This window comes from Pteropus vampyrus, unplaced genomic scaffold, assembly GCF_000151845.1.
Source record: "Pteropus vampyrus isolate Shadow unplaced genomic scaffold, Pvam_2.0 Scaffold21, whole genome shotgun sequence".
Taxonomy (NCBI): Eukaryota; Metazoa; Chordata; class Mammalia; order Chiroptera; family Pteropodidae; genus Pteropus; species Pteropus vampyrus.
Window position 1 is genome coordinate 13039501 of NW_011888802.1, and position 17102 is coordinate 13056602.

Below are 17102 nucleotides of genomic sequence, written 5' to 3' on the forward strand. Positions count from 1 at the left end.
CTGCAAATATATTCTCCCAGTTTGTGGCATGTGTATTTCTTTTCTTTTATAGTTATTACATATCCTTTTAATGTGAATATTTACATTTTGCCATAGAAATGATGATGCTTGCTTAATGAAGTACTTTCTTAGATCCTGCTCAACGTGTCACAATATATACATACTGTATTAACTTTCTAAAATCTGAAAAATTCTAAATTCTGAAATGCGTATGGCCCTAAGAGTTTTAGATGAGAGATTTACACCTGTTTCCTGTTTCTGGAATGTTTTGTTTATGGTATGACTAGTAGTAAGTTACTATAATTCGTCAAAACTCTCTTGAGGTACACTATCTCATTCCTAATGTCAACACTGACTCACCTCAACCCTCCTACCTATTACAGAATTATGCATTCTAGTCTTTGCATGCACAAATATATATATTTGTTAAATGACAGTATATGCTAAGCACAGTATAAGGCAAAGGGAAAAAGCAGTGAAAAAGGCACAATAACTCCTACCTCTATATTATCTTTGTTGAGCACAGTGCTTGGTATAATAATGGATGCTCAATAAGTATTAATTAAAATAAATGAAAAATACAGATATTTATTAAGGAATGTAAAAAAGACTTTATAAGGGGTCAGTAAACTATGGATGGCAAGTGAAATCAGGTTGGTGACCTATTTTTGCGAGGCCCTGAGCTAAAAATGGTTTTTACATTTTAAAATGGTTGTTAAGAAAAAAAAAACAACAAAGACAAAGATCAAGAGTGCCCTCAAACATTAAGTATTTTCTACTGGTTCTTATAGAAAAAGTTTGATGATCTCTGCTTTATAGTATGCTCACTGATGAGTAGGAAAGTTACTATGAAAGAAACCAGTTCTTATTCATAAAAATGAAAAACTGAACATAAACCATGGATAATGGTTTCGTTACATAAAATATAACACATATTATATCGTCATTAAATGATAAATATATTAATTATGCTAATACATGAAAAATGTATAGAAAATAGTAAAGAACATGATACATTAGGCATATCTTTTATATGTTTGAAATAAAACAATAAAAAATAAATTTTGGAACATATGTCACAGTTTACCAGTAGTTTTTGTTTTATAGTGATGGTACAAGTGGACATTTTAGTTATTTTGATGATCTTGGTTATATTGCACTAAAAACTTATCTATACATAAAAATTTTAAAGTGGTTTGTGTAACTCACCCAACTATTTGGTAAATATCTTCAGATTTTCCTTGGCGTAATTTCAGTATCCAAGCACCTGGATTTGCTTTCAATTGAAAATATCCCTTTTAAGATGAAGAAAAATATAATCAGTTATATGACTAAAAACATATACAATTGTGTAAGAAAGAGTATACATAAATAATCTAAGAAAGTGTTTACTAACTGTGGAATGAATTCTATAAATGAATTCCAAGGAAGGAGGTTTGTGCAATAACTTGTGAAAGTACATTCTGAAAATATGATTCTCTTCATTTTTATTTTATTTAATTACTTTATTCACAGTTTCAATACTGATTTTCAGGTGCTCTTCAGCAATTGCAGGATAAAAATTATTTTATCTTATTAGAAAAACTTAAGAGGATTTTACTAAAACATCTAATTTTAATAATTTTACCAAAACATCTAATTTTAACACTATCAGTTAAGTCTCTACAATACTTACAAGATTGGCCATCACTATTGTATCAACTGCAACAGGTTGATTTTTTGTGCCAAGTGTAAACTGCAGACCCCGAGGAGGTTGTTCTGTCACAATATCAAAGCAATGTCCTTCAAGTAGTAAGTATTCTAGTTCATAATCTGCTATAACAGTTCTCTCAATCTGTGGAGGAAATATGTAATTAGTAATTCTCATAATACAAAAATTGTAACAACTAAGTGTGATTATTTTAATATTAACCAATGTATTTTGGGGAGGCAACTTCAAATCTGTCTTTTACATCAGTGAACTTAATAACTGAATCAATTTCTTGAAGACCAAAGTTCATGATGAATTTTTTTCCCCTTTCCCATGACATGCTCCAACTTCATGATATATGCACCAATATTACAAGCAGAAAGGATATCATAACGTAGCATTCAAAGATTTCTTCAAGACAGAGTTCGATGGAAAACTCAAAGAATTTGCTTCATTTCTGTTGCCCTAGAGCTCCCACTTCAGACCTGGCAAGGAAGCCAACTTATCATTATCTATCGCCTTTCTTGTAACTTTAAAATATTAATGTTTGTTTTACACTCAAAATGACATATGCTCATTAAAGAAAATTTAGCAAATATAAAAGAGAATAGAAATCATTTACAGACTAAACATTCAAAAACACATCAGTGAATTGATTTTTCGTGCTTTTCCTAAGAACATATAAGCTACTTTTTCATTTAATATAGTTTTCTAGAAACTAGTTTTCTAGAAACATGTCCCCATCTCTATAAACATCCTTTAAGTGATTAGTAATTCAAGTTGTTCCCAGATTTTCCTCTATTGCTATAATAAATATTTTAGGAATAAAGCTTTTTCATATGAAAAACATAACGAAATATAAAATACATCAGATGTGATTTTTACATAGTTCGGCAACTTTGTTGAGCAAAGACAGTGATACATTTAAATATAATTTTAATCCACTACACAAGGTTTCTGACATAGTTTACTATATTTAGAATAGAGTATTTGAAAATATTCTCTATTGTATTGTTCTACTTTGACTGTAATTACCACAGAAAATAATTATAATACTTGTGTACAACGGTTCTTCCCTGAGCCCAGCTCTTATAATATTACTGTTTTTAAGAACAAGCAATGTGACTTCCCTGAAAATAGCATTTATTTCAACAACTTTAGCTGGGTTCTAAATTAGCTGCTGAATTATCACTATTCTGAGTGATGAACTTCATATACTTTATTAACCTGTGTCCGCAGTCCCTTACTTTGGATGGAAAGATTTTCATGGGGTAGTCTCAGAGTAGGAGAATATTAAAAGTTAGAAAGAAATCTAGTTTTCTAGTTTAATTCCTTCATTTTTAAGACAAGGAAACTATATTCCAAAGTGATTACGAAGTGATGTATTTTATATTTCGTTATGTTTTTCATATGAAAAAGCTTTATTATGAATTAGATATCAGGGCAAAGTCTAAATATATTCAATTTGTGACTAATAGTTTCTTCATTTAATTTTCATATTAATTTGAAAATTTCTCATCTTTATATATTTGTAAAACAGACATCAATTCTGTTGATTTATTCAAACCATAACACCAAAAAGAGCCAATTTGTTTTCAAGGAGTTTTTTCTAGTGAATATTTCAAGTTTCCTAATAATTTCGTAAAGGTGATTTAAGTTAAATTAGTTTAAATTAGTTCCTATTATCAAGAATATGAAAGCTAATAATCTGTTCTAAATATTAACTGTTGACCAAATTCTGAGTAAGGGAGAATTTTTCTAGATCAAGCTTTTTTTTTCTTAAGGTATTTATGTAATGTTTACAAATCAGATATAGCAAGGAGTACTTGTGCAAGCAAGTGTGTAGTGCCAAATCTCTCATTTTTAGTCTCATTTTTCCCAGGATGAACTTTTCCCCTTTATCTAGAACTCCTACTTTCCGCTCCAGCAAATGTCTTTATTACTTCATAGTCTTCCAGGATAGTTGAAGGTAACATTCTGAGTATGTACATCACTCAGTGGAAGAGAAGAGCCTCATAGGCAGTTAATTTTTACAGCTGCTAGAATTTATAATTTCCTGTTTATTCATATAATCTATGAAGAGAGATAAAATTATTTCTCTTTTAGATTTCTAAAATAGTTACTGTTCATTTAAGTAGCTTCTATAAAGACAATCTTATATTTGCCACTCACGACAAAAAATGTTTACTCTCCATTAATTGTTTAATAGCTGCTGAAATTTTTACCAGTAGACTCAAATTGAAAATCTTTTCTATGCTGCATTAATTCTCCCACCACATCTCATTGATGTGCATTACTGAACCCTCTTAATAAAGAATCCAACAGACTCCTTTAAGAGAGACAACTCACAGAGTAAACAGGATTTTTTTTTCTACTTCCTGCCAAGTTCATTTCTCAATTTTCCTCATGCATTTTATTACTTTTCTGTCTTTCTATTCTTTCCCTATATTTGAAGGGCTGATTTCCAGATGACTGCTATGACCGAGTTTTAGGTTATTCTCTAGGTGGGTGAAGTTGGAGTTATCAGTGAGTACATCCCAGGAAAGCGATTTCGGATCCCACAGAATCTACTCACAAATGGATCAGATAAAACTTGCCTAGAAGGGAAATCTTCAGGCAAAAAGTAACATGAGAAACATGAGAAAAAAATATGATGAACAATGTTAACCAAATTATTAGAAGTTAAATGTTTATGCCTATGTCAAGGCAATGGCTACCTTCTGAAGGAGCTGTCAAACAAAGAGTTGGAAATAGGTGAGAGATTGTGTAGAACCAGCAAGAGGAAGGATAACGAGACACATATTTTCTCCCCAGTTTGCAGTATCTGTTCTCTAAGTAAACTCTATTAAAAGCTTCTTTTTCTTGTGGTCTCTGAATGCCTTTCCTATTTGGAATAGAATGTCTGAAAGAGTCAGTACACTTTAAGACAGTCTCCTCTCCTATTGTGTTGTAGGCTGAATGACAACCAGTGGGGATGAGAAGTCCTGGTCACTTACTGGACAACGGTCACACTGGAGGTGATAGGAAGCAATGCACCCAGCCTGCAGTATATGAGCAAACTCTCTTCTCTGCCTTTTATTCTAATCTCGTTAGGACTGCTTTGTCTGCCTATGAGCTGTGAGGAAAAAAAGAGTTTCAGATGAAACTGCTCCTTTCTGAGTTAAAAACAAGACCTGAAGGGCAAGGCAGGCACGTTGTGGTGTTGTCCTAAGTTGCCATGCATCCATCTCCATATTTTCTACATTGTTCATCTTAGAGTAGCATTTGTGAATCAGGGTACTAAAGCAACCAAAAATGTGAGAACATCTAGAAACCCAGAAAACTAGAGAAGCTAAATGTGGAAGTTAGGAAAACTCAAAGATCAAAGGAAAGACTGGATAACAAAGACCTAGAATCATAAAGAAGAAAAATCTGGTGAGCAGCCACATCATGACCACTCACTTGCTGATAAGAATTTACCCTTTTTCTTACATCCTTTAAGTGAATATTATCGAGGTCACAGTTGCTGTGTACTGTTTCAACCAACCAGCCTTCAGGAGTAATCATGTTGAGGGTTAGAAGGGGTGATTCGGGGATATCCAAATAACTTTACACATTATAACTTACATCCTTTAAGTGAATGTTATCGAGGTCACAGTTGCTGTGTACTGTTTCAACCAACCAGCCTTCAGGAGTAATCATGTTGAGGGTTAGAAGGGGTGATTCGGGGATATCCAAGAATTTTGCCACTGGTCCAATAATGTCATTACCCACAAATTTCAGTTCTGGTTCCAGAACAAAACGGTAAAAGCTGTTGATAGAACATAAAAAAATAAATAAAACAAAAAATACTGTGACCAATAATGAGATTCTGAATTATTTTAAAACTGAAAATGGTTTAAAAATATGACTAGAAAGTTCTTAAATTAAAAAGATTAAAAACACTCTATATTGCAGATGCGTTAATGCTTGTAAGCAGTAGACAATTATTTTTTTACACTATTAAGACTGCACATGTGCGTGTGTCTGTGTGAATGTACACATATATCCCTGCTAATTATTTCTTAATGAACACGATTAGAATCCCTTTAAGTTTATGATCTATATTCACTCACTGATCCTTCTTCAAATTCGACCATAGCATATCTTCTAACTATTTTATTAGTTCTTAGCACCACTAATAATATGAAGAGAAATAATCAGAAAGCAAGTCAAATTTAAGCTGAAATTCTGGTACCAATTATAAAAATTCAATTAAAAACAAACAAGATTGACTTGAAAGCAGCTGCTTACTAATAGACCTGCAGTTTTAATGCATTTTAGCCTTATTCCCCAATGCACATATTAAGAATTATATTAATAGTGACTTTCACTATTTTGAGACTGCAAAGTATCAGCTATGCTATAGTTATCTCAAGGCCTGAAGGAAAGGATCCATTCCCAGACCCATGGGGTTGCTCAAGGAAGTCTGGAATGAAGGCTGCTGTTCCTCACTTGTGGTTGGCAGTTCCTTGCTACCTACCGGCATCTCCAGCATGCTTCATCAGAGAAGCACACAGAGCCAAGAGAAAGAGAATGCCAGCAAGACAAAAGTCACAGTTTTTACAACCTATTGTAGAAGAGATATTCCGCCATTTTTGCCATAATCACTAGGTGCAGGCCATGCTCAAGAATCTACACAGAATGGGAATCTCAGGAAGTGGTGATCATCAGCAGCCACGTCCGACTACTGTAGGAAGGCAAAGTCACACAAGAAGAGGGGTAAGAGGAGACACAGGGGACAACAGCTATGAAGCAGAGGTACAAAAAGAGTCCCTGGTACTGTCAAATGCAGTGGAAATGTCACCAAGTAAAAAGTATCACACGAATGATGCAAATAGCAATTTCTTTGTGATTAAGTAAAAACACTCTGGCAGCAAGGAGGAAGATAGAGCCAAACTGCAGTGGGAGATACAGTGAATGAGAGGAGAAGAGGGGGTATGACCACTCTTCAAAGAAGCTGAGATAAGCAAGAGTAGAGGAGAGAGTCAGGACTCTAAGGCAGAGGAAGTTAAGGGAATGGTTTATTTCTTTTTTTAAACTGAATAACTTTTTGGACTGAAAGAAAGAGGCTAGTAAAGAGGTTAAAGATATGGAACAAAAGGACTATGTGATAAAGCAAGAATCCGGAACAAATGGGAAAGCACTGGATCAAAAACAGAGGGACTATTAAACAAAAAGAGAAAGAGTACCTTCTTCCCTTACCGCACAGGAAAGCTGGGGAAGTAGAGGCGATGGAGGAGGAAGGTGAGGGAATTCCTTCCCATAACCTCCAACATCTCTGAGAAAGATGATATAATAAAGACCATTTTGATAATTTAGCTCTGAAGTATTGAAAGTACAGGTAAACCGAAAATGGTGTAATTCAAACTATTTCTCACTTGTATATTTCTAAACAGGTATTCCTATACCACATTTTCAAAAAAACACTCATGAATAAACATAAATTCTGCAATTAGACTAAATTCTGCAAATAGATTAGATCGACTTTACTAGTTATTTTAATTTTATATCAATTAAAGTTAATAAATTATATCTGATTTCTGATCTATTTTCAGTTAGGCAGCTTCAGTTAACCATCTTGTGAAGAAAAATAACATATCCAGTAATTACAGTTCTTTTTTTCATTTTAGTATTTGCAAATCTTTCACAATGAAATTATGTTCTCTTAGACTCACCTTTTTAAAGGGGCTTCTGAAAGCTTACCCCTACAGTTCAGGAACAACTTTATCTTCATGTTGATAATCTTTCCAAGTACCTTTTAGGAAAAAAAAATCCCATATATTAAATAGCTAACATTTATTCAGCATTTACTATGTATCAGGCACTGAGTTAACACTTTATATTCATTATCTCATCTGATCCTCACAAGACCTTCCTGAGGTAGCTACTTTTACAGTTGAGACACAGAGATGTACTAATTTCTCCAAGACTACACAGTGAGTCATGGCAGAGAAAATATGTGAATCCAAACAGCTGATTTCATTGCCCAAGGGTTATGCTGCCTACCTTTTGTCTAATGTGACTTTCTTTCATGGTATCTGAATTTCCTTAGTAATAAAGAACAAGTAAAATAATTATTAGAGCCTTGACCTGCAAAAACAAGTGGTGATCTCAAAACAATGGCAAGGGTGTCCTGAGCCTTTGGAATTTCACCTACTTTGTAAAAGATGTAGGAAGTTCTTGGCTACGTACAGGTGAAATACTCTATTTTCTTTTCATTTCCCTGGAGCATAAGAAGTAGGAAAATTGTTAATTTTGATAGTCCCCACCTCTATATAGGCAATAAGTCAGTGAAGATTTTAAAGATATTAGAAAACAAAGGATGAAGTTAAAGAGAGAAGAAAAAACCAGATATAAAACAGAAAGGATGCAAGCTTGAAGAGGAATTAGAACATACAGACTGAAGATTTAAAAGAACTTTGAGTTTTAATTCCACTTTCATCACATTTGCTATAATGGAGGTCACTGGGCCATGGTTTATCTTGTGTTAAATGAGACACTACCCATTTCTTCCTATGCTTTATAGCAGGGGTCCTAAACTCCCCAGGTCTTGCATTACCCATCCGTGGCCTGTTAGGAACCATGCCGCACAGCAGGAGGTGAGGCAAGCCAGCTAAGCTTCATTTGCATTTGCAGCCACTCTCCAGCACTAGCATCACCACCTCAGCTCTACCACAGATCATCAGGCATTTAGATTCTCATAGGAGCGCTGGTCCCTAGTGCCAAAAAGGTTGGGGACCACCGTTACAGCATAAGTTTATAGCATAAAATTTCCTTATAGTAAAAAATAAGTTACGTGAAGTGCTGAGTTGCTATTAATATCAATGATGTAAACTATAATGCGATTCCAAATTTTATACTTCCATATAATGCCATATTTCTTCTTTCTAAATTCTACCTTTACACAAAAGTTTCAGAAGTAAGCAATGTTGTTTTTTTTTTTTCGGAATAGATTCTCCATAGGAATAAGGAATTTGTACACTAAAAAAAAGTTTGTCCTAGATATGTAATAGATAGAATAGCAATGCTTTCCAAAATTATTTGTCCACATTAATAAATATATTTATAACATATATCCATAATCTACTTTCCAATATGATTTGGTAAGGCACACTAATTTCTGAGAGAAACTGTATTTTGAAATTTTGATAGACTGTACACCAGAATGACCCAGTTTGACCACTTACACTTTCACCAGACTCAATATCTAATAACTTATGCCTGTTTCTAAAAGTGAAGCCAACTGTAAAAGGACAAATAGTTTACACTTCTGAGAATTTTTTTCAAAGTGTCTTTTTTAAAAACTATTGAATAATTACAAATAGAAATACCCCCAAATTCTGAACATCCCTAGAAAAAATATATAGCCTTCCAATAACTAGCTTATTCAAATTTAACTACTGAAAGTTGAACACAATCTGAACCTTTAAATTTTTTCAAATGATAAGCCAATAATGTCCTTTCAGACTCTGCTAGTTGTATCCTAATATTTACTCATTATCCCTTACTTTCTTAGTGAAACAATTTTCAGGTTTTATTCATAGTCTTCACCTTCCCTTGTGACTAGGAGTAGCCAGGCAACTGGCTACATTCTGGTCAGTGAGACGTGATCAGATGGAATATGTCTAACTTTGGGGTTGTGGCCTTGTTCTCCCCTTCCTGATAGCAGAAATACAGAGATGACATTATGAGCCTGGCTAGTGATCTTAGACCACTAGACAGAAGCTGCTTTATGAAGATGGCTGAACAACCAGACGTGAGGTGCCTGAGTCCCTCAATACTATGGAGCTGCCTTAGCAACTCCAGGTGGCTTATACTCGGACTATGAGATGAGAGAATGGAAATTCAGTCTTAAAAGTACTGTTACTTTGCCCTCTGACAGGTGCGCATCTGTCTTGTTTGGTGTCTGACCAAGCATGCCCTCAATTTGTGCAACAGCTGTGAGAGGAAATCCTCGGCAGATCAAAAGAGGGTACTGGTTCTACCTCCCTTTTAAGCAAAAAAAGTTAGCTTCCCAGTAAGTTATTCCCAGTTTCCCCTGAAATATTTTGTATTTGTGAGTAACACCTTAGTCCTTAGCAACCATGGCAGCACAGTACCCAGCCCCCATCTTTTCAGCCCAGGCTTGCGGGATCAGAGAAAAACTGGCCTTCCCTGTGAAAAAGGGAAGGTCTGCCAAGCTCAAACCCATTGAGTACAATCTTCATATTTCCTCTTCCTTTAGCTTCACCTATTTGGCTAATATAACTTATTATACTTTAAGCTTCAACTAATTAAGCTTAGGTATCAGCTTCTCCAGAAGCCATTCTTCACACATGGAGATAGGATGAAGACGGGAAGAACCCTGTATTAGGTAGCTTGGGCTGCCATAACAAAATGCCACAGACCAGGTGGCTTAAACAACAGAAATTTATTTTAGATCAAAGTGCTAGCCAGTCTGGTTTATAGTGAGGGTTGTCTTCCTGGCTTTAGGTAGCTGCCATGTTGCAGTATACTCACATGACCTCTTCTTTGTGCATGTGAGGAGAGAAAGAGATCTCTTCCTCACTTCCTTTTCTTAAAAGGCTATTAATCCTATCAGATTAGGGCCCAACCTGTAAGACCTCAATCTTAGTTACTTCCTATAGGCCCTATTTCAAAATACAGTCACATCGTGGGTTAGGGCTTAACACATGAATTTTTTTAGGAAGTGAACAACAATTAAGTCCATAGCAACACCTAACCTTGGTACTGTCATAACAGCCCATGCATAGCTCTATCATTTCATTTTATACATTCAAATATGACCATCTATTTCAAAGACAATGTTGTGTGGAATAAAGAATCAAGAGCACAAATATTTAATTATACTTGAAAACAGACCTGAAAAGATTATAAATTTCAAAAAGAACTATATAGTGATATATATAAAATATATAATAAAAATATCTTACATTCAATAACTGTGCCATCTTCTGTGCTTCTCTTGTCAATGGATCAACAATACCAATAACATCAAAGAACACGTCATTTTCCTGAGGATTTATCGTTATAATGCTAGAAAAACAGAAAACAAATAAGATGAAAGATGATCAATTAAGTTTATTCAATTACCTAATTAATCTTAATCTTAGCTATACACATTGTTACAAATTACTTTCTGTCTTTCACCGAATTAAAAAAATTCTGGTTGTTTCACAGAAAAAAATGCAAATTTAAAACTCTAATGTTTGTCTTAAACAAATTAGAAAATTGCCAAGACTTAGAGAAAATAAAAGTAAGCTTTTATGAATCATTGATTTTTAAAAACTCTTCAAAGAACATACTATTATAGTGAAAACTGATCATTTTAAGCCCCCTGCAAATTCTCATGGATCACAAGATGTGAAGAATAAAACCAAGATGCTTTCTAATTGAATATATTTTTTCAGATTTGAGAATAATAAAGTTAATTATTCAATACTTTTATTAAATTTAGTATTAAAAACACCCAATATATTGTAACAGAAAATTTCAGGGAACCCCCTCTCCCAGATTTATCACACTTTACTTTGACCCCAGTCATACTCTCCACACTTCCTCCCTTCTGTCCTTTCCATTCTGTCTTTCATTGATCTAAGTTCTAAGTTAGAAGATGGACTAATTTTTAAAGGAAAATGTTAGGAAATAATTAAAAGCACAGAAAAGGCCAGGGGGAGATAATTAATTCTATATTTAATATAATTAACAGTTAAAAGTATATATTTAACCAAAAGTACAGGTATTCCAGCTGAATTAGTTTGAAATAAAAATTTATTTCATAAAAATTAGTTTAAAAAAAAATCAGTTTTTTGGGGATGTATAAATTAAATATTTTATATATTACAAAGGAAAAAAGATTACATCAAAATGTACACCTATAAAATCACAGGTATATAGATTTTTTTTTTTAACTACAGAAAGAATATAAATATCTAGACTTTTTGCAGTGAAATGATAAATTTCTTAGCAATTTAATAAAGGAATGTAAAATTCACTCCAAATATAGGTCCTCCCAACACAGAGAAATGAAAGATTTTATTTTATATACAGTTGATATGATTTACTTATGTCAAAATAGAATGGCAAAGTCAGACAACGGATCCTGATGGATAATTATTACTAAAAATAAGGGCTACAAATCAGATGTTTTAAATTAAAAAGATCGTCTACAACGGTTAATTCCTTTAGTAATCTTGGTGAAAATTTTACAAATTATTGTCATACTTGTAGCACTACTCAAAACTGGTCACTTTCTATATGCTTTATAAGATGCTTTAGCTACAGTAGGCATTTGTTTACTGCTACTTTTTTTCTCTCAGACTACTGCCAATTCTGCTAGACTATATAAATCAGAATTCCGATCCCCAAACAAAAAAAAAAAGAAAAAATTGAGGAATTGCAAACAATTGTCAAAAAGTCATACTATATCTTTCTCTCTGTATAAAATAAGGCCACAGGCTTAAAGGCAGCAGGACACATTGATAGATGTGAAAGTTAGAGAAAGAAAACAGACAACAACAATAAAATATAAAAGGTCAAATGTTCCACATTTAATGTGGAAGTAAATACATCTAAACATATCAAAATTCCTAAGTATAACTTAAGAAACAATATAGTGACTAACATTTACAATGACAGTTCTTAAAAATTCGTGTTAAATTATTTCAGCACATGGTATTTAAGAAATCAAAAAAGTTTGCAAAAAGAATTCCATTGGATGTTTTTAAGATACCTAAAAGTACTGAATCTCAGTTATCTGAAAAAATTAAAAATTCCATTACCAACAGTGCTAGATAATTTCTCTTTAGAAAGTAATTTTCCCCGAGAAAAACATTACTATACAAGGGTAAAGACATCTCAAAAGACTTTCTAGAGCTAAAGCGTGTCTTATTCTTTTATAGTAAACACAAGCAACATAAGAATGCATCTACCATACGATCAGAAAATTTACATGTGTCAGCCATTTTAAGTTTGTTAATTTATCTCAATTTAGTTTTATGGGAGCAGTGATTAGAAAAAGATCATATACTAAAACTTGCCGATAGTTTAGTTATATAATGTCTAACTGATTTTTTCCCCCAATTCTAAGTGGTCTTTAATTAAAAACAACAAAAAAGGTTCCCTTCTGGGGACATAGATAGTTGTATATATGCAGATCGAGCTTGATAAATTTTATTTCAAATTTCAAAGTGAAATTATAAACTACTTTCTAAAACAGTATTTCTCTAATAGCTGTCTTTAGAAACCTAATTTTTATTAAATAAATTTTTAACAAAAAAGTGTTCCAGGGATAAATAAGTTATCCAACTGCTGAATTAACCAAAAATAAACTTTCTTTTTAACTACACGTTTCATAACCATTAATATGTTGATGAACACTGAAAATCTCTAACCGCCACCCCACTCCCAGTCAAGGATGCAGTGTTCTCTAAACTTACTTGACCAGAGAACAGTTTTTCCCTCAGACTGTATCTGTCAACATCTGAGAGTACTGTTCTGTAGAACACATTTTGGGACATGCCATTGTACATGTCTACAGGTTATTAATCAGAATTCTTTAGTAACTGAGTCTTTTATACACTGAGAATATGAAGATATTATTTACAATGATTACATAAAGATACGCAGAAATTCCAAATGATCTTGAGCATGAAAGATGACAAATTATACTTGGTATGACTCACTTGAAACTTCATATCCTATATATACATCATCCTTTATTTACTAGAATATATAATTCAATTTTCCTTAAATTTTGCTATATCATGAATACAAATGGAAACCATTTTGATTTGAGTAGAGGGTATAGTGATAGAAAAACACAGCACTATTATTTCTTACCTGTGATTCTCTTTAAGAAATGTGACATCATACCGAGATGCACGTTTGGGCAAAGAGGAAACAAGGGCATCAATTTTCATAATAAGATCACTCATGCTAGATAAATAAGATAAGTAATGTATGAGTTTTTCAGGAAGAGAATGGTCTATATTTCATGTCCCAATTAATGCCCTGAGATAGGGCAATTTCATTTAAAATACCTCCAACAGACAAACTTCATAGAAATGATTTTTCTTCCAAACTTGCCAAATAAGTAGAATTTGTCAGTTTAAAGATGAATTCTTTTAAAATCATCCTACTTTTTCTTATCATTGATATAAACTTTAAACCTTTATAAGTAGTATTTTCAACAGAGTCTATAAGAATATGGTGAATCATTCAATTCAAGTCAATATTTACTGAGTATTGTTTATGTGTCCAAGCGTTGGGGCTCACATAGCAAAGAAAGGAGTGCAGAACAAACAAAAAGTAAATAATAGGATATCCACTTGCAAATAATTTTTAATATAATTAAGAACTCCAGATTTCTATGATTTCAAATTAGTTTGAAAACTAATTAAGACTGCACAAAATAAATACCTAGATTAAATATAACCAAATTTGAAAACCCATGATAAAGCATTTTATATGTTCAATGATATGTTGGGACAGGGTGTTGGCTGAACTTTACGAAAGGCTTCCTTAAAAAAAAAAGAGAAAAAAGAAAAAGAAAGAAAAGATAGGTACCACCATTTTATAAATAAAGAAATTTAGATTCAGAGTGGTCAAGAATCTTGTCAATATCTCTGTACTATAATATGTCATCTTTTACTAGACTATAAGGTCCTAAAATGCAGGACTTTATAATAAAAGTAGGTTTCTATTTGTAATACCTACCATATCTTTCACAGAGCATTGCATTTAATGGCCATTTAATAAACATACATTAAATGAATTAATTAAAATCATCTCTATTCCTAAAGTCTCTCTAAGGTATTTGTTAGCCACATAACTTCTAATAAATAAAACTGTCGGCACAACACAGGAAATATTTATGGTCAAACATGCTCCCTATGATTCTTAAACTAGGCTGGCTGCTTGTGTAGTACATAGGTACTGAAATAAGTAGAAGATGAGAAAAGAAAAATCTTTGAGCTACCAAACAACATTTTCTTAAATTCTCTGAATTTTCAGTTAACCAGGTCAATTTTTTCTTTTTCTTTTTGAAAAGTACTTTAAACTAAAGAGGAGAAAGGGCACTAGAAACTCAGCACCTACTGCTTGAGAACTGGAGAAATCTCTCAGAACAGAACAAGCTGTAATCACTCCATTAGAAAAAGATTTTGTGTTCTGTGGGATAATGGTTCCAAGGATTCTGTTTTTGGCATTGAGAGTTCTACCTTCTTAGTTAAACAGCTCTTGGAAAGCATGATAATAAGGATGCATACTTATTCGTACAAATAAGAACTTATTCTAATTACAATACAACTTGTTTAGCATGATTTCTGTGCATGCGACAACTTAAGACAATTGGAGGATGCTGTTATAGTTTAATGTTATTGATTTGGGGTGGTTTTGGTTTGAAATGCAGCTTTGAAGAGGCTAAAACAGCTTTCTGTACCTACTTAAAACTATATTTATTACCAAACAACATTTAAAAAATTAGCTCTGAATTGCTAACATATTTATAAATTTCAAAAAATTACTGAATTATATGCTTTTCAACATATACCAGTTTTAAATTATTTAATTATAAAATTATAATTTATTTGCTTTTCAAAGTTCTTTTGTTTTATTGCACTTGAAAATATAAATATTATCTCTTCACTACAGAAAAGCCCTAAATTTACTACTTTACAAAAATTTGTAATTATTCTTTTAGCATTATTTCTTAAACGATGAAGTAAGGACATTAGTTTCATCTGTATCAGAATTCTGTATTCAAGAGTACAAATCAGAATAATGGAGAGATAACCACCCCTAACACATAAGCATGTGCTTTAAGATGCATGCATATAATGAAAGTAAAAAATGAAAAAAGATATAACAGAAAAATATTAACCAAAAAGAATGTTGATGTGGCTTAACTATCAGACCACACAGACTTTAAGACAAAATCATTATTAGGTAAGGAATAATTTATATAATGATGAAAGGAAAAATTCAACAGAAAGATCATTCTGAATCAGGGTATACATGACCATATAGAGTCAAAATATTTAAATCAAAAGTTGACAAGAGTACAAGAATTAAATAATAAACCCACAATCCTAGTAGTAGTGTTTAACAAACTTCTTTTAGTAACTGACAAAGAAAAATTCAGTATTCTGATGATCTGAAAAGATTAAAAAGAAATAATAAAGAACTAAAATTGAAAAAAACTAACAAAAAACAACTGAGAGCCTGTCATGTCCTAAATCTACATATATGAAAAAACCAGTACAATAGATATATCCCTCACTAAATTGAGCTAACTAAAATAAGAGAAAGGCCAACATAAATGAGATAGTTAAAAACTGAAAGTTAAGGAACAAAGCTCTTACAATTCACAAAACACATGAGTTCTAATATTAGAAAAATTGTTGCAAAAAAATAAGAGAGCCCAGCAAAGAAGATTAATATAGAAATTTAATACTGTTCCTACAAGTTAGTAAAAAACAACTTGAAAATGTAATATAAAATACACCATTTACAATATAAGCTGAAAGTATAAAATATCTAAAAAATATCTAAAAAAATATGTGTAAGACTTTATGGAAAAAAAACTGAAGCTTCACTGAAGGACCTAAAAAAACACTAAATAAGTGTCTGTCTACATATTCACCTACCTACCTACATATTCACATATACATACTTATACATAAATTATACACCATATATATCAGTTACATGTATATCTACATATTATTTATAACATAAATATATATGTACATTTATATAGCTACATACAAATAACACATATATGTATTTAATAGATTGGAGTAATTCAACAATATATAAAGATGACAATTCCTTAAACTATAAATTCCTAATCTATAAATTCAAAGAAATTCTCACAAAAATTCCATAAAGGATTTTGGTAGAACTTGTTATACTGGTCCTAATCATATTACATTGAAAAGCAAAGGGCAAAAAATAGTTAAGACAATTTTGAAAAAGAGACAAAAGGGGGAATTTTCTCTATCTGATATCAAAATTTATTACTAAGGTGTGGTAACTGGAGTTGGGATTGGCATGAAGCAACAGACCTGTAGGACCAACAAAGATCCAAGAAAAATTAAAGATATAAAATTTTTTTAAAAAGCAAAACTGTAAAACTTCTAAAAGAAAATAAAAGAGAATATCTTTATGAAGCCAGACTAGAGAAAATTTTTATACATCCTACACACACACACACACACACACTCTCTCACACAGATCACAAACTACGAAGAAAAAACATTATTTTTACATTAAAATAAAAAACTTCTATATATATGGTAAAATTTTACAATAAAAAGGTAAACAGCCAAGCCACAGGCTGATATATTATACTTGTAGCATATATAATTGATAAAGATTAGTATACGGA

At 32.2% G+C, this 17102-nt stretch overlaps 1 protein-coding gene across 2 annotated transcripts in view; it reads right to left on the reverse strand.

Annotated features, from left to right (window-relative positions):
- UGGT2 (UDP-glucose glycoprotein glucosyltransferase 2) overlaps positions 1-17102 on the reverse strand; it is a 150078-nt gene that overhangs the window by 40995 nt on the left and 91981 nt on the right. For both annotated transcript variants that reach the window (XM_023528008.1, XM_023528007.1), the window contains exons 24-30: positions 13553-13648; positions 10645-10747; positions 7387-7466; positions 5352-5480; positions 5162-5216; positions 1676-1834; positions 1210-1295 (exon numbers count right to left, since the gene is read on the reverse strand). In XM_023528008.1, coding sequence (XP_023383776.1) covers positions 1210-1295; positions 1676-1834; positions 5162-5216; positions 5352-5480; positions 7387-7466; positions 10645-10747; positions 13553-13648 — 708 coding nt within the window. The remainder of the gene's footprint in view (positions 1-1209; positions 1296-1675; positions 1835-5161; positions 5217-5351; positions 5481-7386; positions 7467-10644; positions 10748-13552; positions 13649-17102) is intronic.